This window comes from Pseudopipra pipra, chromosome 28 (genome assembly GCF_036250125.1).
Source record: "Pseudopipra pipra isolate bDixPip1 chromosome 28, bDixPip1.hap1, whole genome shotgun sequence".
In the NCBI taxonomy this organism is placed as follows: Eukaryota; Metazoa; Chordata; class Aves; order Passeriformes; family Pipridae; genus Pseudopipra; species Pseudopipra pipra.
Genome location: NC_087576.1, coordinates 400,056 through 424,223, shown reverse-complemented (window position 1 = coordinate 424,223; position 24,168 = coordinate 400,056). Strand labels below are relative to the sequence as shown.

The following is a 24,168-nucleotide window of genomic DNA, read 5'->3' as shown; positions in this document are numbered from 1 at the left end:
ACTCCACATCAACCAAAGTGGCACCAAGTGCCACATCCAGTCATTTCCTGAACACCTCCAGGGATGGTGACTCCACCACTGCTCTGGGCAGCCCAGTCCAACCCCCTGGGACTGCTGACAGCCCCCAGGCCAGCTCCTCTGCTGCCCTGGGTGCTCAGGAAGGGGAACCAGGGGAGATGGAAGGTCCCTGCCCCGGTCCCTGCGAGGCTTTTGTGGTGCTGCCACTGTGGGCACTCCCAGACAACCAGCCTTTCACTCCATCTCCCACCCAGCTGGGTTTGCCAGCCCTCTCCATCACTCACCTCATCAATCTGTGATGTTAAAGCCTGTGGTTTGTTTATTTATTTCTTCACTGATAAAAGCACATTATCTACAATGATTAATTTTGCAATAAAGAAACAACACTACTACAAATGGTGGTCTAAGACAACCTAGTGAGACTCTCTACAAAGTTCATGTCCTAAATCCATCTCTCTGTTAGCTGTGAAACATCATTCCTCAGAGTGCTTGGCTTCTTCGTGGAATTCTTCTACAACCAAGTCCACAGCTCTGTTCCCACATGGGGAATAAACAGCACTCCTGAGCTAAGGAATAATTAATTTACCAGCTTTGAGTGGGCTTGGTTCAAACCTCAAAAATGAGGATTTGTTATTTCATTTAACCATGATACAGCAGGATTATCTCAGCTCTCAGATATTCATTCTCCTAGAGTATTGCTGATGGATGAGAATACTGAATGGAAGCAGGAAGGACAATGAATGTGGGATGATATGGGTCCATGGAAAAGAGAACTTGTCCAATTAACAGAATAATGCATTTCAGTTTGGTCGATAAATGCAATCATTCGGATGAGATACTCTTTGTCTTTCATAAACTGTTTGAAATCATACAAACACAACATTTTGATTAGGGGGAAAAAAAATGTAGAATGATACAAAGCCAAGTTGTCCCAGATCAAACAGACAAAGCCCAGACTGATGGGTCCCACAGGGACAGCAAGGAGGGAGAGGCGGAGCCGCCGCGTTCCCTGCAGCTCCTGGGGACGAGTCCTCAGCCTGCTGCTCTCTGGGACTGAGCCAGAGCCTGGAGGAACCATCCAAACATCACTGGGGAAGTGAGGGACTGACATGGGCTGGAGGAGCTGGCCCTGAGCTCCCCCCAGCTGGAGCCCCGGGCAGGCCAACCCTTGAGGGGGCTCAGATGGAGTGGCAGCTCTGGGCACCAGCAGCTCTGGGCACCAGCAGCACTGGGCACCAGCAGCTCTGGGCACCAGCAGCACTGGCCACCCCTGCAGGGCAGTGCCCCCCAGGCCGAGGGCAGGGCAGCTCAGCAGGACCTGCTGTGCCAGGGGCCCACGTGAGGCTGAAGGCACGGGTGGGGCACAGAGCCCCCTCTGCCCCCAGGGCTAGTGCACAACTGCAGGGCATGGCCTGGGGGCTCCAGGGCTGCCAGGGAGCAGCACAGCCCTGGGCAAGAGGGGCTCACAGTGTGGCAGAGGCCAGGGCAGGCACCTGGTGAGACATTGGAGAGATGCTGGTGAGGGAGGGCTCCAGCCCAGCAAGGCACCACAAGGACCTGGGGTTAAGGCTTAGACAAAGCACATTTAGACTACAACGGGATTTTTTTACAGTGAGGGCAATTAGGAGTTTTTCTCAGAGGCTGTAAGGGGACTGTGAGGATGGGATGTCTGTCTGATCAGCTGGCTCTGGTTCGTACAGGAATTCAGGGCGATCCTGCAGCCATGAAGACAGGAGTGACATGGTCACAAGGGTCCTTTCTGCAGGTGTGTAACCTCTGGACATCACCTCACACCCCTCTGCTTGCCCTCTTTACCTGACAGCTGCTATTTGAATGGCTGCACATGTCTGTGGAGTGACAGGTCTTTAGGTGCCGTGGACAGACACCGCGTGTGACCCCAGCGACTGTTCGGGGCACACACGTGGCACGCCCAGGCCAGCGGGATGTGGGAGGGCTGGGGTCACTGAGGGAGCTCTGAGGAGCAGGGTGGAGCAGCAGGAGGGCTTGGCTCCAGCACCCCTGCTGCAGAGGGGCGAGCCCAGCCCGGGCAGCGGCTCTCCCGCATCACTTGAACACGGACGGAAACGTCGGGCAGTCAGGAGACTTCATCTTCTTCATGAACTTCTTGAACTCCTTGTTCTTCTTGTCCCACTTGTAGATGGCTGTCAACAGGTACTGGGTCTTCACCTGACGGCCCATGATGAGGAAGTAGTGGCCGAGGTTGTCCAGCTGATGGCAGGGACAGTCTGCCCCGTTTTTCAGGAACAGCACCAGCTTCTTCAGGTTCTTCTTCCGGATGGGCCCCAGCTTCAGTGCCTTCCTCTTCCGTGGGATGATCATCTTGTCCCCGTTCTCCTTCTTCACTTCCTTTATGGTCATCTTAAGAGCTGCAAAACAAGACAGAGAGAGGGGAAAAACAACACAACTCCTGAGCAGCCTTCACCGGCACAAAGCCTTTGCTAAGTGAGGCTGGGGGTGAGGGGGCACTGGCACCGTGACCCCAGGACAGCAGCAGTGCCCTGCCCCACTGCAGACATCCAGTGCCCCATTCCTGCACCCCCCTTGTCCCCACTCAGCTCCTGCACCCCCCTTGTCCCCACTCAGCTCCGTGTCCCCCTGCTCAGTGACGTGGCCCGTGGTGTCACACACACCCTGTGCCTGAGATGGAGCCGTCCCCAAGCCCGGGAGAGCATCAAGGTCAAACACTGACGTGTCTGTTCCCCTTCCCCCAGCAAAGCATCCAGGCTTTCTGCTTGAGAGGGGACTTGTTCAGCTGCCGAGGAGCTCTTTGAAAGAAAAACGTTAGCTAAGTAAACAGGGTGATTTCCCTGCTCTGGAGGCATGGAGAGATTCTTGAAAGGATCATTTAAAAGGTCAATTTGGCTTCTCAAGCATTTGTTTGCAGTCACACCGGCCCTCAGGTGCCTGTGAAACAAGTTTCCAAGCACTGGGAGTCTCTGCATGGAGCTGAGGAGACCCAGTCACACAGCCTTAAGGGCCCAGAACAGACATGTGCCTGCACCCTCCCCAGGAGAAGGGGAGTTGGTCTGATACAACTTCCATGGAAAATACTCTCCTCTTTGGGTTCAACATTTTCCCAAGCTAATCCCAACCCCCCAAAAAAAATAAAATTAATGTTCTTTTGCTTGACCATGAAGAAGAATTTTGCATACATGGTAAAAATGATGAAAATGTGTTGTACATTAAAGTATCACGTCTGAGCCATTTGGCTTTGCCTCCTTTTTGGGGAAAAGCACATATGGCCAAAAATTACTAACACATTTCCAAGGTTTGGGAGTTTACTTCAGAGCTGCAGATAACTAGTGCTCAGAGAGGTGATTAATTGGCTGCTGTCCCTTCTCATTTGAGTCCGAGGGCGGGTGCAGGCAGCCCACAGGAGCCTCTGGCTCCGCAGCACCGTTCCTTGAAGTCCTGCTCTGCTGGAACGTGCAGCAGCAAACACGTGTTGCTTCCTGGAAGGCAGCGCTGCTCCCCCCTCCAGCCAGGGATGGCAGCAGGACAGCGCTGACAACCCCGAGCAGGCAGCACAGACATCCCCCTCTGCTCCCATCCACTGCCCTGGCAACAGGGGCAGCGGTGTTTGCCTGCCCCTGTGCCAAAAACACCCGCTGGGTTTGCCAAGAGCCCTGTCATGTTACACTGTGACTGCACAGGGAAGTAATCCAGGACTGGAAACCCAAGCAAAACTTTCATTCCATCCGTTTTCCAAATTCAGGATGCTTAAGGAGCTAAAGAGGTTCCAGCTTTAAGGAGCTGGAGATGCTGAACCAGATCAGTTTGCAACAAATCTGGAAAATGAAGCGAGTAGTTTTTGGGCAGCTCTAAACTCCAGGACATAACTGGGCAGCAGCAGCAACACCCTCAGTGTGAGCCTCAGTTTTATCTGTGCTGACCTGGAGCCCTTGCACTAAGCACAGGAGTGGCCAGTGCAGGAGGGATGTAAAACACCATTACAGTGGCACAATAAGAGACTTTTGTGAAATGGCTTGTTTGCAGATTGCTCTGCTGGGATCACTGCAAGGTTCAATCCTTGTTGCTGGAGGAAGAAAAGGACCTGGCAGCTGGTGCAGGAGCTGTCCTGCTCCAAGCATGGAAGACAAAGGAGGCCTGGTAATCCTGTGCCGTGGGAGCTCACAGCTGCTCCCTTCCCTGCACACTGCAGCTCGTCAGCCAGCCATGCAGGTTCATGGGAGCTGCCCAGGGGAACCACAAATCCAGATGTGAACCAAAACCTCATCCAAACCTTGCTCGTGCAGAGCAGCGCACAGAGCCAAGATGGGAGAACGCCAAGGGGGGTGAAGGAGGAGGCAGATCAGGGGTGCAAATAGTTTGTGTCGGACTCCAGTCTTCCCAGCAGTGATGTCCTTGTCACCAGCAACAGCCTGCAGTGCTGCCCAGGTGAACACAGCCTGGCTCAGGGAGCACCAGGCTCCAGCTGCCTGCAGTGCTGCAGGCTGAGCAATCACAGAGCACAACAATCTCTGCTCAGCCCTCACCCCCCTTCAGTGACCTGGCCCCCCTGGCCCCCACTGCTCCCCAAATTGGGCCACATTCCCACAACCCATGTTCCAGGTGAGGCCCCCGGGTATCAAAGCTGTGTTCCCACACACACCAGACCAGCAGCACCCGAGGGCACATTTGTTCCCAGTGCACATCCCACTCCCAGAGCTCCCCACCCCACAGAGGGAGGTGGCCCCTGGCTCGTGGCTTTCCCAAAACCCGGGGTTTGGCAGGGGGGACCCCGGTGCAGCCGCTGCTGGGGCAGCTCGTCTGGCACCTCCCCAGCCCTGGGAACGGCCCTGCGGCAGCGAGAGGCTGGAGCAGGATGGAGGGAGCCTTGGCTCGGGCCCCAGCCGAGCTGCCAAAGCAAACAGCTCCTCACTGGGAGCCTTGGCCTTTCTGCTCCCCCCGTGCTGCACCAAATCCGCCCCAGCGCCGAGCAGGAGAAGGGCCAGAATCGCCTCTGAGACCCCGGGATGTGTTTGCTTGGACACACTAAATCTTCAGCCGTGGCTGCCAGGCAGGAGCTGACCCCAGGAGGAGACCCAGAGGGCTGCCCACGCCACAAGCACGTGCCACCTTTCCAGCCCAGCAGCTGCACAGGCTGCCTTGGCATCGGCCGCAGCACCGGCACCCACTGCCCCACGTGGCACAGGTCCTGTCACCAGGACCCTGCCTCTGGTGTTCTCCTGCCTGCTGGGCCCCACTCCAGCACCTCATGGGCAGGAAAGGAAATGTGAGAGAAGGGAAAGCTCCACTGTTCCTTCAGCCTCATTTCTCCTTCCTTTAGAAATCACTGAGAAGGAGGAAACCTGCCAGAAGACACATTAGGGCTGTAACAGGAGAAGACTGCAGGCAAGGAGCTGTCAGTCACCGGGAGAAAATAAACAGCATGTATTGATTGTTCTGCAGTCCCCAGTGCCACAGAGCCCGTTCAGCAGGATCCCCTCAGACCCCAGAGAAAGGGCAGAAACAATAAATAAAATCACTAAGAGAAACAGAGCATGGAATGAACTCCAGGAGTAAGAAACAAGCGCTGGCTGCAGCCCAGGGCAGCCGGGGGAGGCGGCAGTGGGGGCACGGGAGGCCAATCTCACACTTCCTCTCGCATCCCTCCTGCCCCAGCACACCAGCACTGCACCAAAACCTACACTGCAGTGACACCCACGGACCTGCCCCAGCCCCCTGCACGGCTCTGTGCCCAGGCCAGGGGCCTGGCACCCCTCCCTGACACCCCAGGGACCTGTCCTGCTCTTGGAGGAGCTGCTGAGCCACCTCAAACCAGCACCCAGAGCCCACGGTCACCACTGCTCAAACGAAGGCAAACCCAGAGCTCTGCTGGACCACGAGGCTGGCAGTCCCCTGGCACCCCTCTGAGCCCCAGCACCCTCTTCTGCCTTTCCTTTACAGTCTCCCTGTGTTCACAGCTGGCTGCAGCCCTCCTCCTGCACTGTCCTCAAGATCACTCCCAGGGCTGCCACACAGCCACCTCCTACCCTGGCACAGCCACATATCTGTGGTGGGCAAAGTGCTCCTCACCTCTTGTCTGTAAGGAGCTCCTAAGAGAAAACTACAGTAACAATTACAGTGGGAATCGGTGCAGAACCCACCAACAGCTGCCCCATGCAGCACATGTTAGTTTAAACATTTATTGTACATGTCTGGCTTTGATGAGGATCTGTAACCTGTCAGCTGCCAGTGTTTACCTTGGTGGATGTGCATGAAGAACCTCAGTCTGAAGGGTCAGGAGTTTATTTTAGAGCCAGATAAACAGCTCTCCTTGAGAAATCACCCCACGACAGTAAAGCCCCAAGACTAAACAAAGATCCAAGGGCCACGCACTGTGCTTTGGGAAAACTTCCTAAAGCCCAGATCTCCTCTGCTCACCCCAGCTGAGACATCCCCCAGAGCCCTCGTGCTGCCTGCCCTCAGAGGGCACAGGTAGGACCTGCATTGCATCCCAGCCCTTGCTCCTGCTCCCAGCTGGCTACAGACTGGCCACATCTGCCAAGAAATATTTCCACCCTCTGGACACTGTCACCACAGTATTTCCCAATAACAACTTACACTGGGCAAGTCACTGTCCCAAGGTGCTCTGCCGAGGCCACGAATTCCTCTGGTTTGGCCTCTGCTCCCCGTTGTGTAACTGCCCCAGAGCACAGGAGGATATTTAGTGGCAGAAGCTGACAACAAGCATGTGGTCAAACTTGTTATTTGCCTTCCTGGCACTTGCCCACCAGCAGGATGCCACCTCAGCTCACTCTTCACACACCTCTGGCAAGGTGATGGGGATTGCAGTGACCCACCAGCCAGTGCCCCTGGCTCCTCCTCTGGGATGCAGGTCCCCAAACCAGAGCCTCTGCAAGCCCAGGCAAGCAGCCCCTGCCCCAACCAGCTGGGCTGGTCCCAGAGGCCACTTGCTCCCTGCCCCAGTCTCTCCCCACGCTGTCAGTGGGGCAGGGGCAGCTGTGGTTCAGCTCCCACCCCGTGCCTGCCCAGGGCAGGGCTCTGAGCACCCCAGCTCACCCCGCTCTGAGTGCCCAGCATCTCCTGCTGCCCAGCCAGGCTGTGCACTGAGTGCCTGCTGCCATTCCCCCACCAACCAAGTATGCACATTCCTGGGAAACTATTACATGGGTGTTCCTGTTGATGCTTTTCCCTCTTAGAAAAAGCCTGAGCTGAACTTAGGACTTCTGGCATACCAAATCTGCAGGAGAGTTGAGAATTCATTTCCAGCAGAAAGGGTAACACGCCAGCATGCAGAGCAGGTTTGGGTTTGCACAGCACACTCTGGCACAGGGCACATTCGAGTGTTAATCCCCCAGGAATGCACACCTTGTTCAATATGCCTTTAATAACCTTCCAGGAAAGTCACATACACCAGCAAGGATGTCACAACCAGTTAATTCTGGGTTTGATCTGAGAAAGCTAATATTTTTCCCTGTGATAATCTTTTTTTTAAAATGAAGTTCAGTTTACCTCCGATTGTCTGACTCACTCACTCACTCATAATATATTTAGGACACAGCTTTCAAGTAGCTCTGCATTTTTAAGCTCCCATCTTGGCTCTAGCTAGACAAGGATTGGCTTTGGGGTTTTATGCCTAGATTCGACAAGAGCAGCACAACTTTGCCATAAAGAAATAACAGCAGCACAAGCAATCTGGGGGAAAAGGAGGCTGGTTTCCTCCTTCATGCTTGCAGGCAGAATAAGGGTCCATGCATTATTCCTGCAAGCACACAGAAGCTTGGGAACACCAGGGTTAAGTTACAAACCCCCCTGAGTTCCCCAAAGAACCGGCACTGCCACTTCTGCCCCAACCCCTGCGGCAGCACCGCTGCTTTGGCAGGTGACCCCAGGCCCCACATTTCCCCAGGACGAGCAGGAGGGATGCACAGCACTGCCCCTGAGCCAGGCAGTGTGCGGGCACTGCCTCGGACCCGCTGTCCCTGTCCTGCCCTGTCCCCGGGACGGGCACATCCCGCACGCCCAGCCCAGCCCAGCCCAGCCCCGCCGCAGCGCCCTCCTCCACGCACCCACACTGACATCTAGAGGCACAGGCTGCTGGCCTCGGGGACAGACTGGGCCACACCGCCACCGCCCCGGGCAGGGCAGTGGGGGAACCCGGGGGTCCCCATCCAGGAGCTGTGCTGGCCCTGCCCACCTGGGAACCCCCCCATGCCCCCCGCTCCTCCTCACCGAACTCGCTGGCACACAGGTGCTCCACGATGGCCTCTGACTTCATCTCGTTGTCACAAGGGGGACACACAGTCGTTCCTGGCAGGAGAGGAGAAGCAAAGAGAGAGGCAGTGAAAAGCCAGCTCGAGAAGCACCAGAGCCAGGCTGCCCACGCTGCCAGACCGCTGCCCTCGAGGGGGGCACGTGCCCAGGCACCCTGCCCGGGTTCCCAGCTCCCAGCTCTGCAGGACAACACCCTGCCTGAGGCCAGGAGCCCTACACCAGATCACAGGGCAGCGCTGGCCACGGGCAGCCTCCTGCCAACCCCACTCCAATGCTGTCAGTGCCCCCAAGGCCAGACATAGGCAGGGGCAGGCAGCTGCCAACAGCAAGAGGACAGCCCTGGCAGGGAGAACAGTTCTCAGGACCAGGCACTCAGCTGAGGGGAGCCTGGCCCACAGCCTGCTGACATTCCTTCCCCATGGCATGCCCAGGTGAGCACACGGTGCCCCAACCCCAGCACAGCAGGAGGATGGTGCCCAGGGAAGGCTCATGCACCAAGAGGCCACCCCAGTGCCAGGCAGGGGGGTTCAGGACTGGGACAGCCCAGTTCAGCACAGTGTTCCCCTGGGTGCTGGGGACCACCCTGCAGGCTGCCCAGGCAGCGCTTGGCTAGCCCCTCACTGCCCTCCCTCCCACCCTGTCCCAGAGCAGGGTCTTCTTTGCTTCTTTGTTTTGAGCCCAGCGCAGCCTCCCGGCTCAGAGGAGCAGAGCTGGCTCTGCTCGCCAGCCCTGGGCAGGGGCCAGCATCTGCCTCTTGGGAAACACCAGCCCAGGAGGTTTCACTGGGACATGTCCTGGGAGGAAAGCTCACTGCACCCAGAGAATAAGAATCTGTTTCCAGGTTCCTGCCTGCAGCCAGAGCAGAGACCACCCAGCAGCACAGACGCAGATTTGCGCTACTGGCAGATGAATTTATGGAGCCGGGAGATGCTGCTTGTTCCTGGTCCAGCAGGATGGAGGGCTCTTCCCACACAAGGGAGTTACTCTCAGGGACAACGCTGCAGCAAAACATCTGCCGGTCCCTGCGTGCAGAGCAGCGGCCTCCCAGCCCTCAGCCAGCCCAGCAAACCCACAGCATTGCTGCACTGGAAAAGCAGAGAGGTGTCCCAGAAAGAGAGGGCAGAGCTGGCGAGAGGGGCACGGCCACGACCACAGAGTCATGTCTCCTCAGCCACAGAAGCCCCACAGGGGTTCAGGCGAGACATTTGTTTTCTGTGGCTTGTTCTTTCCCTCTCACCACCCCTAAATCTGTTCTGTGCCAAATCCTAATTCCTGGGGACATGCACCACGACTTTATTAATCACACATGCAGAGCAACTGGCCTTCTGCTCGCCCCTCTGTGCAAGTCACAAGTCACAAGTCAGCCTTCACAGCAGCAACAGTCAATTGCACAGTCCCACTCCTGGTACCTCTGTACCTGTGGGATCTGCCCATCACCTGGGTAACCTCCTCTTCCAAAACCCTAACGTGCAATTGCCACCATTGCCATCTTAACTCAGAGTGACACAGGCAGAGGCCAACCTCTGGGGACACCGATGACATCCCCAACACTTTATTTTTAAAATCAGCAGTCAGAATATTTTCTTCCAGGCCACACATTTAATGAGCTCATGACAAGGGAGAGAGGGTGCTCCCAGGAGGGCGACAGCCCCAGGGCTCCATCTGCTGCAGAGCCAGGAGTTCCTCACTGTGCTGGGGACCACCCTCAGGAACAAGGGGGGGTTCCTTCCATATCTGGGTAACCTGTGCCAGTGTTCTACTATCCTCACTGCAAAAAAACTTCTTTTTATCCAATCTACATCGACCCATCCTCCAGCCCTGCCTCCTGCAGCCCTGTCACAGCACAGACGTGCAGGGGACACTGTCCCATGCCGACAGGGAGGGAAATTGTCCTCTGCTCTGGGACACCACATCACGCCACAGTCAGGGCCACGAATGACAGAGGCCTGGCCAGCTCTGGCACAGCTCTGTACCCCAAGAAAACTGCTGTTCTGTAAAGCCACAGCTACCTCAAAACCACCTGCCCTCCCAGCCCCCTGAGGCACCGTGGCCGAGGTGTCCAGCCCACCCTCCTGGCCCACTGCAGGTCGGCTGGGGCCTGTCTGCAGCTGAGGCTCGACTCCAAGCACAACCTCAGCCTGCTTCCAGCTCGCTTGTTCCCTGCTGACCATTTTCCAATGCCTGGCTGTAGAGCCAGCTTACTCCAGGGGCAGGAGAAGGAATGTGTAATGCTGTATTAATCTGCAACTCCCCTGATGCATCCCGTGGGCCTGCAGGCTTTACCGCCTGTGCTTAAGGAGAAAGGAATTCAACAGGTCAGCTCTTTGAGAGGCAGAAACAAATTCCAATTTCAAGGTGTTAACGGGGAAAAATACTGAAAGGACTCGTTCTTATTAGTGCCGAGAGAAAAGGGGGGACACTGCTGGGTTCTGACCCTCTTTGAATCAACAGGAAACACCCCAGTGCCCAAAAGCAAAGCGGGTCCAGGAGCTGGCACTGGCGGAAAACACAGACAAACAGGGAGCCCACGGCAGAGCCCAGACAGAGGGAAGGACCCAACCAGCACAGGGACAAGGGTTGAGCTGCAGCTCACCCAGGAGGACTCTGCATCTGCAGGAGTGGCAGTGCCAGAGCCCAGGTGAGGGGTCTGGCCCCTGCAGTCACCGAGCTGCCGGCGGATCCTCTGCAGAGCGCAGGAGACCCGGCGGTGCTGGCTCAGAACACAGCAGTGGCTGCAGCTAACTTGGACTTTGCTCTGCTCACTCTGAGCTCTTTGGAGCACCAAAAGAAAGCAGTAGTGTCCCACCCCAGTGCTGCTGCCAAGACAGGTCTGAAAGGTGATCAGAAAGTTGTTAAAATCACACATAGGAAAACTTGGCCAATGCTGCTCATCTAGAAGACTGTTCCCAGGTCTTGGCTCATTGTCTGTAAAATGAATGACTTGCAAACAGCTCAGACTCTATTTCGGACCTTGGAAGGGGCAGCTCAGACCCAGCTGCCCCAGGAGCATGCTTGGCTGCAAGTCCCTGGGGAATAAAAGCAACCTTTGTACCTGCAACACAAGACACGGCTGCGGTCTTGACCAAGGGTCCAGGTTCACACAGGACATATTATTTTAGAGCCTTCCTGGAAAACAAAGAGCTTCCTCCAGCAATCACACCAGTAAGGGCAAGCCAGTGTGGCTGTACTGCCATCAGTGTCAGGAGAGGCTGAGAATGAGAGCAGCCAGAGCTCAGCCCCTGGCACGGGCACAGGCTTCACACTCCACCTGGCTCTGGATGCCACTGTGAGATGTGACACGGAGCTCCTCTGGGTGCCAAGCTTGGGTGTCCCCCGTGCCTGCCAGCCCACAGCCCTCCATGTGCCCCCACAAGGCTCCTAGGGACCCCTCTGCTGCAGGACACCCCTTTCTGCCCCGTATTGGAAGGGCTCCCTGAAGTGTAAGTCCCTCCAGGATGGGCAGGATGACCCTGCACGGTCCCTGCCAGCTGGGTGAGGGCTGCCAGCCCAGCACCACATACAGCCTTTGTCTGTGCAGGTAACTGCAAAGGGCAGCTGCCCCTCCAGAGTAGCTTTGGACACAGAGCAGAAACCACGGCAACAGTTCAGCCCCCCACCCCCGACCCCCAGCTCCTCCCAAGCACCAGCACTATGCCCGGTGGAATCGGGAGTGCCACTCCCTCCAATGAGGCTCTGCTCCCCAAAAAGCACTGCACTCTCTTAGAGCCCTCTGCCATCTCCCTCTACAAACATCCCTCCTTCCAGCCTCTCCCGGTTTCCGACAGCGAATGCCAAAGTGACATCAGGATATTTATTTATTGTAAAGTTTCCAGCAACAAGCCAGACTCACTGCAACTCAAACAAACAAGCCAGTCTGGCACCACAGAAACGTGCCGCACGCAATGGGAACAAACACGAATCCCGTCCACTTTCCCTGGTCATTTCCTGGCAGGTCTCTGGCCCCAGCTCCAGCCCACAGCCCACCCGAGGGCAGGGCTGGATCTCACTGCCCCGGCTGCCCCGTCTCTTGCCCCAGGACTGCAGGGGACGCGGGGGATCCCTCCAGAACTACAGTCACTGTTGACTGCAGCCAGCCAGCACCTCACGCCGCGGGGGCCACGCACCCTCCTGCTGCCCGGAGCAGCCCTGCAGGAGCCGGGCTGGGGAGCAGAACCGCGGCCAGGGCACCGCAGCACCTGAGCACGGAGGGTCGGGCCCTGGTCCACCAGGGCTGCAGCCCAGCCCCGGTGCACCCCCGCCGTGCCCCAAACAGCCTGTCCCGAGGCTTGGCTCCGGGACAGGGATGAGCAGCTGGCAGGGCATCCTGCCCTCCTGGGGACAGGAGTGTGCCGCGAGTGCTCGGAGGCTGGAGCAGGGCTGCTGCCAAGAAGCAGAGTTCAGGTGAGCCTCCTCTTGCCGCAAGACCCCCTTCGATCCCACGCAGCCCCTCCTGGGCTTACAGCTGCTCTGCCAGCTCAGACAGCAGTGCCAGGAGCAAGGCTGCAGCACCGACCATGCCTTACCTTTGGGCCTGGAGACCTCGGTGGCATTGGGAGTTGTCATGGCAATGCAGACGTCATCCTGGGGAAACTGGTCACACTTGAGCATCTCTGGCCAGAAGAAGCCAAAGAACTGCATGACGGGCTCACAGGAGTCACGGACGGCCTCGCAGAGCCAGCGGCAGGGGTAGACCGGCCGGTCCAGGCAGACGGGGGCAAAGAGGGAGCAGAGGAAGACCTGGGTACCCATATGGCAGTTCTTGTTGAGCAGTGGCACCCAGCTGCTCGCCTGGTGCTTCACCTCGGCCATGGTCTCGTGGTCCAGCAGGTTGGGCAGCACCATCTTGTCGTAGCCCACGCTGTGGCAGAGCCGCAGGTCGGCGGGGATGGCCACGCACTGGTGGGGCTTGGCGTAGAAGCGCCCGCCGGGGTAGGGGCCCAGGTCGGACTGGTAGCTGACATAGTCGTACTCGCTGGCCCCGCCGCAGGCCAACAGCCCGGCGGCCACGGACAGCAGCGCCCGCAGGGCGGCCCCGCCGGGCCCCCGCACGCTGCCCATCGCCGCGCCCGCCGACGCCGGCCCCGACGGCGCCGCCCGCTGCCGGCGGCCGCCCCGGCGGACCCTCTGCCGCGCCCTACCCGGGGCCCCGACCCGCCGCCCCCCGCCCGCCCGCCGAGCCCCTCCGAGCCCCTCCGAGCCCCGCCGAGCCCCCCGAGCCCTCCGAGCCCCTCCGAGCCCTCCGAGCCCCCCGCTCCCGGCCCCGCCGCCGCCGCCGCCGCCCCCCGGCCCCGCTCTGGCCGCGCTCGCGCCGCGCCGCGGGTTTGTGAGCCCGCGGCAGCCAATCAGCGCCGCGCCGCCCGCCGCGCGCCCGCCCGCCGCCGCCAATCAGGGCCGCGGGAGCCGATCCCGCCCCGCCCCCCCCGCCCGGCCCCGCCCCCCCGGCCGGGGGAGCCCCACGCGCGGCGCGGCCCCGACGGCCCCGGGAACGGGGAACGGGAACGGGACCGGGGGAACGGCCCCGCACACCCGGACCGACCCACGGCACCGGGAACGGGGGAACGGCCCCGGGACAACGGCCCCGCACACCCGGACCGACCCACGGCACCGGGAACGGGGGAACGGCCCCGGGACAACGGCCCCGCACACCCGGACCGACCCACGGCACCGGGAACACGGACCGGCCCGGCGCCACCTGCAGCGGGACAGGGGCCTGATGGGGGGCTCCGGTGGGCGGCCCGAGCCTCGCGGGGGCCGTGCCCGGGCGGCTCTGGGAGGTCCCGGCGCTCCCGAGCGCCTGTTCCAAGGTTGCAGATGTTTCTGTGAACCTGGACTGAGCCGCGCAAACCTCATTTCCCCGTGGACAAATTCCAACAGAAACTATGGTATTTGGAAAGAAGGGAAAAAAAAAAAACCTAGGAGAGAGAAAGAGGGTCTGTTCCTTAAAGCGGTATCGCACCTGGGAACAGCGGGAGCTGCACTCCCTGCTCCTCGCTCACCCTGCCACGCTCCCCAGGGCCCCCAAAGCCTCGCTGCCCCCAAAGCCAGGAGCTGGGCACACGGGGGACTGTGGCCGTGAGCCCACCTGGGTGCCAGTGCAGGCGCTCCGGGCCAGAGCAGTGTCCCTGGGCACAAGCCGGGCAGGAGGAGCCGGCTCAGCCCTCGTGCACAGGCTCTGGCCTTTGAGCAGCTCTGCCCACAGGTCCCTGTGCCAGGGAGCTCTCCTGAGCTCTCCAGTGGCTCTCCTGAGCTCCCTCCTCCAGACTCCTCTGAAGCTCTTGTTCCTGCTGCTGCCTTTGGCTCAAACAGCTTGTGCCATTTAATACAGGAACTACACCTCATTGAGAGGTAAATGGAAGAGGCTCTGAAGCCTGGAAGCCTGAAAGAGCCACTTTCACCTGAGGGCCAGCAGAAGAGAGCAGCCAGTTTGCACCACTAATGAAGTGAAGAATTCAGCATTAACAGGAGACGTCCGTGCCGTAAGGAGGCTGTAGCAGAGTGAAATAAGCAGTTGGATGGAGCAGGCCCCCTCCTGCTGCTCGGGCTCAGGAAATGTTGGCAAAGCACTGACCACCGTTTGCACCGAGAAACAACTGCAAAATGAACTTTGCATCCCTTGAGAAATTCTGACAGCATAGAATCTGCTTTCACCAAAACCAGTCCAGAGACACTGAAACACTTAATTTTGAGAACGTAGTGCCGTGTCCCAGGAGCCAGGTGTAATGTGGAACACGGAGCAGGGCACTGATCTGCTCGAGGCTTTGTTCGAGCATCTTTGTTTGCACCCAGGTGTTACCTCATGGGCACTGGTCGGGAATCAAACTCTTCCAGTGACTCTCCATTCCATGGCAAGGTCATAGGAAAGTGTCAGAGCCTCTCCATTTGTAGAGCAGCAATGGGCATTTGACTCTGGCAGTGCTACCATCCTGTTCCAGGCTGAGGAGTGTGACAGGGACGTCACGGGTAGGAAGGCAAGGTGGGGACTCGGGAAGCTCTTGTTCGAAAGTTGGGGAGCTCTCCAAAGGCCACAGCAGCAACACTGCCATAAAACTGCAGTCAGGGTTCCAGTTACCTGGGGGTCAGCAAATGCCACGTGGCAGCAGGTAAATGTCCTGTCACAATTACTCCAGGACATGTGCCCTGGAGCATCCCACACTCATTAGTGGGCTTGGCTGCAGCCCCGACACGCTGGACAGTGGCTGCTGAGCCTGCCACAGTTCACTGCTCCAAGCAGGAAAGCTCCAGTTGGGAATGCCTTGGCTGCCAAATCCAACCACACTCACGGCCTGCACGGTTCTTGAACTCGGCCCAGGGAAGGTCTTTGCTGGCTGCCTTCTCCCCTCCGTGGCTGATACCCACACTCATGGCAGCAGCGCCTGAATGGGAATCCAAGAGCGAGTTGTGAACTGAAATACAATTGACCAGCAAATACAGTTGCCAGCAAACCATTTTTTCTTAAAAAAAAAAAAAGAAGAAGAAGAAAGAAGGGAGAAGGGGAAAAAAAACAAAAAATGAAAAAGTTAACAGCTCTGGTCTAGGCCACTAAATTGCTTAACACACAGTATAAGACCTCTTAGAGAGCAGCTGCCCAGGAAGGGCTGCTCTTTCAACAAACCCCTTCTGAACTGGGCACCAACTTTTTTGAGTGAAGCCTGCACAGCCATTTCCCTTCATAATTATGTAGCCCTTTACTGCTTCTTAAATCTCAATCTCTCTAATCTTAATTACTGCTTCTTAAATCTCTGCCTAGTCTCTAATGTCATCATTTAACCTTACTTTACAGCCATTTATTGCTGCCTCTCCCACAGGGGCTAAGATTTTCTTACTGAATAACGAGAGGCTTTGCACCACGCACCATTCTGGCTGTCCCCAGACCTCTCCTGCCCTGTGAAAAGCCCAGCCCAATTAACCGTGCCTGTTCCTGGCTCCATTGTTTGTCCTGGCAGCCGCGGGACCAGGCGCTCTGCCCGCCCCTCCCGCAGCTCAGCACCCCGCCCCGCTCCACACCCACCTGAGGCAGGTGCTCAGCGGTGACAGGGCGGGTGGTGGCCGAGGTGGCCCTGTGCCCCTGGCAGCGGTGCCCTCCCGCCTGTCCCGCCCTCCCTGCCCACTCTGGGCACACTCTGCCCCGGCCCAGACGCTGGAATGTGCCTTTCCCTCCACACTGCCCTGGGGAAACAGGCAGGCGTGGGATAATAGAATATATTAGCCCTGAGCCCATTCAGGCCCTGGCTCTTTAGGAACAATGCCTGCTAACTGAGCTGATTTTTGCCAAATGACTGGCTTTCGTGCATGAGCAGCAAAGGGAAGCCCCCAAATAGTCCCATGCAAGCAGCGCCGTTGCCCAGGGCTCATTGTTTTACTGCTGCGTTGGAGGGCACGGAGGAGTCACGGCCTTGCCTGCCCTGGCATTTCTTCCCCAGTTTCCCAGCCCTGCGTTAGCCCCCTCTCAGCCCCAACAGAGGCAGCAGTGATGGGGTGATGAGCCCAACTGGCCGCAGGGCTCAGGCTGCCCCTCCAGGGAGGGGATGGGACGTGCCAGGGGAGGCAGCCCACCCTCCATGTCCCCTCACGGAGAGCCTGCCGTGGCAGGACAGCTCCTGGACACCTCCAGGGAGTATTTGCTTTAGATTAGCCCCCCTCAGCCGAGAGCTGATAGCCCCTGCCGGGGTCAGCCCCGAGGAGGATGTTGGTTTAGCAGTGTTTGTTTTCTGCCTCCAAGGCTCCAACAACACCGACGCAGCTCCCACGACCAGGGAAGGTTTTGCAGCTGTGGGGACCCGCTCAGGCACCCTGGCCAGGTGCCCAGCGCCCCTGGGGCTGCAGGGGACACCTCCACCACGAGCAGGGCCAGGATCAAGGCCTGCCACAATTCCAGCTGCTGTCTCGTGTTAGTGTGAAATTAGCACCACTAAATGCTATAACCATACAGGATCAGCAATGGGTTTACTAGCTGAGATAACATGTAAAGAACTACAAGAGCTAATGCCTTCAGCACTGTTGAAACTCTGACCGTCTGCCCCCAGTCCCAGGAGGGAACCGACGGCAAATGTTTACAGGGGCTTATAAATATTTATCCTGTAATAACTTGCTGCATTGCAGCACATTCTTCTCCGTGAGGCTCAGCTTTGCCTGGACCAGGTGCAGGCTGCTGAGAGGGTCTGTGGCATATATAAAGTTTGCCTGAATAACATCCAGCGAGCGCTGGCGTTCAATAAAACCGCAGCAGCCGAGCTGTGCACGTGAAAGGAGCTGCAAGTCATTCCTTACCCAACAAAAGAAAAGTGTGGCTGGGGAGCACAGGTGTGCAGGCACCTCGGCGTGGGTGCAGACCCCTTCTAGGTTGCCAGAGGAACCTGGGGAAGTGCTGCAAGTCACCGGGGAGCTCTAAATCACACCACTGGGCTGGTGTGGTGGGAGCCTCAGCCCTGTGGTGCCTGAGCACATGGGGGCCCTCAGCTGCTTTGGTGAGGACCCCAAAGGAGGGGAGCTGGAGACCTGCCCACCACAAGGAAACGCCTCCTCATGCTCTCACTCTGCAGCAATCCCATTTGCCCTCTTCCCTCTAATAATTTTTGAGCCATCCTTCCACTTATTTATTTATCTTTCTCATGCCTGATGATTTGCAAGAGCATAAGAAGCCTGTGGTTTGGAAAACATGTGACAATCTCCAATCAGGACCAGAGATGGAGCTCAGAACTACTTTCTAGCAGGAGTAAATAAACAGCTTGGAAAAGCTCCATTGTGTATATTCTAGGTTGCTATTTTCTTAACCCTGTCTCATTAAGATGGATGGAGTTTCTGCTTATTAGTAATTTGGCAAGTTCCTCTTTGTGTACACTCTGCACTTCTCACTAATGACGCTGTGCTTCAGTGATTAACAAAAGAGACTTCCAGCACAGTCAGGGAAAACACAGCCACGCACTTGGGGCACTGGGATGGAAACCCAGAGTTCTGGAGGTGCTGCCTCTGGAAGACAAGGAACTGCAGGGAACCCAGAAAAGGAGAAGCTGCTGGTCATAAAACCTCTCCTGACACTCAAATAGTTCTGACCTGAGGACGCTGGTCCTTTGATTTACATGCACAATTGCAGAGCTGACAGAGCCTATAACAAAGTGATTCAGAGCCCTTCCTCTGCTGTTCTTAAGACACATCTGATGGACATGAATCTGGCACTGCTACTGCCCGGATTTACAGCTGGCCATTAAAGTATGTTTACAAGCCTTTAGTACAGTGTACACATCTGGTAAATCATTGATTGAACAAATAGCTCCTCGTGTCACGCTCCCTCTCTCACAGCTTTTCCCACTACTCTGTTACCCAGCCCAGAGCCCGAGTTGGGCAGCAGGGGCCAGCCCAGACAGGTCTGAATGTGGTGCTCACAGGCACACACAGGTGCCCACAGGTACCCACATGTGCACACGTGTACACACATGTACCCACATGTACATGTACACACATGTGCCCACACCTGCACGTGCCACTGACGTCTGGATGCTGCTGGACACAGCCCTACCCAAAAAGCCCCCCACGGGTCTTTGGCACTCCCAGCTGACCTGCCCTCACCTGTGCACGGGGACAGGGGTGTGCCCTGCGCAGGGCAGAGTCCCTGCTGGGTGTGCAGGGGAAGGGAGAGGCTGTTCCTTGCTGGGATGCTCTCGGGAGAAGGGAAGGCAATCAGAGGCTGCCTTCAGTGGGCTGCAGGCTGGGCTCACCCCAGCACCACGGAGGGAAAGCCAGGGCTGGCAGGGCTTGGCTTTGCTGCACAGGCACAGTGGAAGAAAAGCAGGATGGAGACTGGGAGCAGCACTGAGCACACGGGGAAGCAGCAGCCCCTCTCCCTGGCACGGGGCAGCATTGGGCACAGCACTGGAGAAAAATCCCAGGTTTGATGTTTTAGCAAGCATGGCAGTGCCTGGGGCCAGGGAGCAGCAGGAGCCCCGGCCCCCCCCCAGCTCATTGTGCTCCTGTGAGAGGATCTGGCCAGCTGTGCAGTCATCTGTGGCCAGGCCCTCGCTCCCCTGGCCACAGAGCTGGGCAAAGGCCAAAGGGTAAAGGGCAAACCATGGGAGCAGAAACAAAGCTCATTCATGCAGACCCTTTCAGGAGCTTTTGGGTGGCAGGACAGACAGCCATGGGAGCGCAGGGCTCCCCATCCGGGTGGGAATTGCTGTGGAGACACACAGGCTGCTGGGTCCCCTGCAGTCACTTGGGCAGCAGCTGAAAAGGTGCAGAGTTCTGGGGGCTTGGAGATTAATAAAATACCTGGAGTTGGAAGGGACCCACAAGGATCATCCAGTCCCACTCCTGGTGCTGCACAGGACACCCCAGGAATCCCACCATGTGCCTGAGAGCATTGTCAAACACTCCTGGAGCTCTGGCAGCCTTGGGGCCGTGCCCACTGCCCTGGTCAGTGCCCGACCACCCTCTGGGGGAAGAACCTGCCCCACTTGCTGCTGTCACACCCTCACCACTGGGTGCAGCAGCGCCCGTGCCCAAATCCTGCTGCAGCATCCTCAGAGTGAAGGTCTCACTTAAGCTTTCCTGAATAAAACCTTGTCAATTCGCCAGAGAAGTGCCTGCAGGGCAGGGCCAGCCCTGCTCCCCTTCCTCTCTTTAAGGGGTGGGAAAATGGAGTGGCTTTGCTGTTCCTTGGGGTTGGAAGGGAAGAGCTGGGCACTCCCCATCCATCCCATTGCACCCAGCTGGTGCCAGTGCCGGCTTCTGAGGGAGACTGGGAGAGGCTGGCTTGAGGCTGATTCCCTGGGGCACAACAGCCCCTGAATTCCAGGGTTTCCATGGACTGGCAGGGCACCTGGGAGGGAGGAGAGGGAAACTGAATTTCCCTTCACCCATAAATAATTTTATGGACGATTTTAAAGGAGATTTAAAGAAGAACCTCTTCCCTCCCTCCCCCCTTTCTCAACTGTACTGTGCATTTTAAACACAGTTTGCGGAAGGAAATTAATTAGTGCAGGCAGCAGAGCCCAAAGCTCTGCAGCAGCCCGTCTTCTGCACAATTGAGATCCAACATTTTCTCCCCTGCCTGAGAAACACATGCCCAAAATCCAAGTACATACATTTTTTTCTAACCTAATTCATTTTGTAGATTGATGGAGAAAATCCATAGCAAATATTTATGACTTTGCAATAAATAACCCTCACAGAAGTTACAAAGAGCTCTGGCGAGTCTCAAGGTAACTTTCAGCGAATTCCAGGGGTCAGGGCAGGCTGGGATACTGAGCCCATAGTGCTCGAGCCTCTGGCTCATCTGTTTTGAATTATTGGTATTACTCAGTGGAGCGCTGCTCTCAATGGAGTGGCTGTGCTGGGATTCCACGCCGTATTTTATTTCTGTGGCGGGAGAGAGGCTTCAATAATTATTAGCTGTGCTCTGCTGCAGCCAGCAAAGAAACCAGGCCCCGGCGAGGAGGGGTCGGGCTGGGAGGTGTCTGTGCCCGGGCGTGACCTGCCTGGGACGCGGGGCTGGGGCAGGACACGGACCTGCCGAGGTGCTCGGAGGGCTCTGGTGCTGTCCCAGAGGTGGCAGAGCCCGGAGATCCCATGGAAGGAGCTGCCGAGGTGCTCGGAGGGCTCTGGTGCTGCCCCAGGGGTGGCAGAGCCCGGAGATGCCATGGAAGGCGGCCCAGGATGCTCCGGGCCCACGGGAGCCAGCGAGGGCAGTGGGTGCTGCCAGGGAGCCAGGAAGGGGCAGTGGGTGCTGCCAGGGAGCCAGGAAGGGGCAGTGGGTGCTGCCAGGGAGACAGTGAGGGGCAGTGGGTGCTGCCAGGGAGCCAGCGAGGGCAGTGGGTGCTGCCAGGGAGCCAGGAAGGGGCAGTGGGTGCTGCCAGGGAGCCAGGAAGGGGCAGTGGGTGCTGCCAGGGAGCCATCCCCGCTCCACCTTCGTTAGCTCTTAATCACCCCAGCGGAAGGAGAAGCCTCTGTCAGCACCACGCTGCTCTCCCGGGCGTGGGCTCCTTTCAGGGCTTTCAGAAAACAGGGTCAGACGTGTCTTCTGACCTGTGACCTGTCGCTTCCCTCCTCGCCATAATTATCTAATACAGCGCTCTCCCTGCCAAGTACAATGAAACAATTTGTCACTTCAATTGTCTGTCAGTCAACACTGGGGCCTTTTCAACAGGCCAACACATGTTTTTTGAGAGCTTGTCAGCAAGGGCTGTCTGGCCAGGCACATAACCATGGAAAATGGAACCTTTGTTAATTCTGGTTCTTAGAAAAGTAAATCCATTCACTTGTTTTTTTCAGGCCTTCAGTTTGGAATTTGCACAAGAAGCTGAATTGCCCCTGATCCCTAAATGATTGGTCAGAGGATTTGCATGAGGAAGCAGAAATTAATTATTCTTTTCTTTTCTTTTTATTTTCTGTAATTGTGTGTTTAGAAATGAGATTACATTCTACAGCAGCACGAGGGGCTGGGGGGGGGGAATTGCTTTGCATTTGTTTAGCTCCTTAGAGTTAAGATCACCTAATCGTTTCAAGCATTTCCTAAGATTCCCTCTCTCTTTTTCTGCTTTAATGACCAAACAAAGATTGTGCTACTTCCCGGGGAACTTTTCTGGCAGCTGAGCTCAGCAGTGGGAGCCAGGGGCTTATCCCTCTGCCCAAACAGCCTTAGAATCACACAATCCCTAAGGTTGGAAAAGACCTCTAAGATCACCGAGTGCAGCCATTAACCAGCTCAGCACTGCCAAGGTCTCCTCGCTGCTTTTGGCTTGCAGGGCACAAAATGCACCCCAGGGCCCTCGGGCTGGGGAGTCACAGCAGCTCCTCGTGTTGGAGGGAAGGTGCCAGGACTCCCACCAGCCCAGGAGGGAGATGCTGTCGCCCCAGTCAGCACGAGCAGGGTGCTGGGACCATCACCTGCCAGGACAAGGACCTGCCAGCTCCAAGCCCTGCAGTCACACTCCTGTTCAGACAACAAAACTCACAATCTTGTTAATGCCACAGATGGGTAGAGGAAAATAACCTTCATTTTTTTGGTAGTACTTTGAGCTTCCTTCTGGTTTTGGGCAGACACGGAATATTTTATTTCAGAGCATTGCAGAAATGCTGGATGGCCTCTACTTGATTACAAACACCCTGAGTGAAAACCTCTCCAGATCTGGCTTTCTGGAATACCCCTATCCCAACCTAATTCAAACCATACAGGGAGCCCTGACTTAGGATCTTTCAAGCCTATAAAACGAAACAAATTGGCTTTGCGAGCGTATCTCCCAATCTAAGCTGTGCCTGTAAATTTGATTTGTCCTCTTGGATCTATACTGCACGAGGTGGCCTGAAAGACCCTTTGTTTCAAAGCATCTCCCCCCGTGAGCCCCAAGTGCCTGCTCTTGGTCGGGCTGGAGGACCCCATGCCCATGGCACAGCGTGGCCCTCCAGCACCCGGGGGCTCACAGGGGCAGAGGGGACCACGTGGCCCCGTGGGCCCTTCCCAGTGCCCCTCCCAGAGGATGGGATCCCACGGGACAGGACCCCCGGAGCCCCCCGGGTTTGTGGCTGAGCCCCTCCAGGTGAGCCCGGGGTGTGTGAGCCCGGAGACAGAGCCTGGCTCTCTCCTGAGCACAGCAATTCACTGCCCTGCTTTATGATTTCGGGGACGCTCCCTGCACAGCTTTAACGGGCTTACTCTAATTCACTGCTCTGGATCGGAATGGGCCCGTTAAAATCATGAACTACTTAGGCATGGAATCATAAAACACCGCGCTGCAATAAATGTGTATTTCAGAAAGGGACAGATTACACGACCAGCGTTCCCATGCCTGGCCTTCCTGTTCACATGGCAAACCTGGAAGGTTTCCAGGGATTACAGTGTTTGCCATCCCTTCTGTTTCAAAAGCACAACAGTAGATGTCTGAAAATGAACATCTATTAAATTCCATTTATCTCCTTCCTTGACTGAGGTTTTCAGTTAAGCCAGGAAAGAAATACATTCTCACCGCCTCTGGAAGCCAGCTGGAAGGGGCTACAGTTGCCAGGCAGGGGAAGAGAGATCTGTTCTTTTGCTTGCTGGGGGATAAGAGAAGCAACTGAGTTAACTGAAGAGTTGCCCTGAGCTCTTAAGCTGTACTTCAGAAGCCAAGCCTTTGGCCTCCAACAGAAAGGAAAAGAAGGTTTCAATGCAGAGATGGAACATATTTGTTATTAACTGCTCCTGTGTTAAGTGGTTTCAGAGGTGATCAGATACAGGACTGAGAAATTAGCACATTTACCTCATCACAAAACTTTCAGAGACATCTCCCACATAGCAGTGATTATATTCCACTGCAAGGTCTTCAGAGTTTACTGCAAAGGCCAGCAGTATCTCAGACACCCTGAAAACATATTTTTATGTTTTTATAAACTAATAAAATTGTAATGGGATAAAACCTTGCATTCAAGAGCGCATTCTTTGAGAATATTTTATATGCACATAAAACATCTGAGAAAATGTTAACATTATGGTCTTAACTGTTTACACATTGGAACCAGCTAAAGGTTAGGAAGATGCTGTCCATCTGGCACAGTATTTTAAGCAGAATATTTCTGAGCACATTTCCTTTGCACTGGGGCTCCTGGCACTGCTCGAGCCCCGCTGTGACAGGCACAGGGCACCGACCACAGCCTTTGCAGGAACAATGAGCCCACCTCGCCTTGCCCACACTCGAGTCCCGGGTCCCCAAAGAGGGGACAAGGCCTGACAGCACTGAGGGGCACGCAGGGACCGGGCTGGGGGTCTGGGCTCGGGGGGCAGGAGGGAAGAGCTGGGGGCAGCCCCAGCCTGCGCTCCCTGGTCTCACCCCACCCCACAGACCAGGGGTTTCCTGCAGCCTTTGCCGAGGTTGTTCAAGCAAACCCATTAGGTGTTTATTAGCCTTCATTATGGAGTGCTAG

At 56.7% G+C, this 24,168-nt stretch overlaps 1 protein-coding gene across 5 annotated transcripts; it reads right to left on the bottom strand.

Annotated features, from left to right (window-relative positions):
• Positions 1-314: 314 nt before the first annotated feature.
• Positions 315-13,439, bottom strand: SFRP1 (secreted frizzled related protein 1). 5 transcript variants are annotated; one of them, XR_010425493.1, is made up of 4 exons: positions 12,804-13,429; positions 8,239-8,316; positions 1,280-2,405; positions 315-1,246 (listed from the first exon to the last, which is right to left on the bottom strand). XR_010425493.1 is itself a non-coding variant. In XM_064638116.1 (3 exons), exons 1-3 carry the CDS (start codon positions 13,336-13,338, stop codon positions 2,083-2,085), a joined length of 936 nt encoding a protein of 311 aa, XP_064494186.1. In that variant the 5' UTR covers positions 13,339-13,429; the 3' UTR covers positions 315-2,082. The 5 variants fall into 5 exon arrangements, 3 of the variants coding, with proteins under 3 accessions (XP_064494186.1, XP_064494188.1, XP_064494189.1); XR_010425494.1 differs by having other exon boundaries at positions 315-1,230; XM_064638116.1 differs by having other exon boundaries at positions 315-2,405.
• Between the last annotated feature and the right edge of the window lie 10,729 nt (positions 13,440-24,168).

Excerpts from the sequence above, each read along its gene's own strand:
- SFRP1 (XM_064638116.1), bottom strand. The coding sequence starts at position 13,338 with ATGGGCAGCGTGCGGGGGCCCGGCGGGGCCGCCCTGCGGGCGCTGCTG. Across the intron at positions 8,317-12,803 it reads CGAGGTCTCCAGGCCCAAAG|GAACGACTGTGTGTCCCCCT; the intron begins GTAAGGCATGGT and ends CTCTCCTGCCAG. Across the intron at positions 2,406-8,238 it reads CCTGTGTGCCAGCGAGTTCG|CTCTTAAGATGACCATAAAG; the intron begins GTGAGGAGGAGC and ends CTTGTTTTGCAG.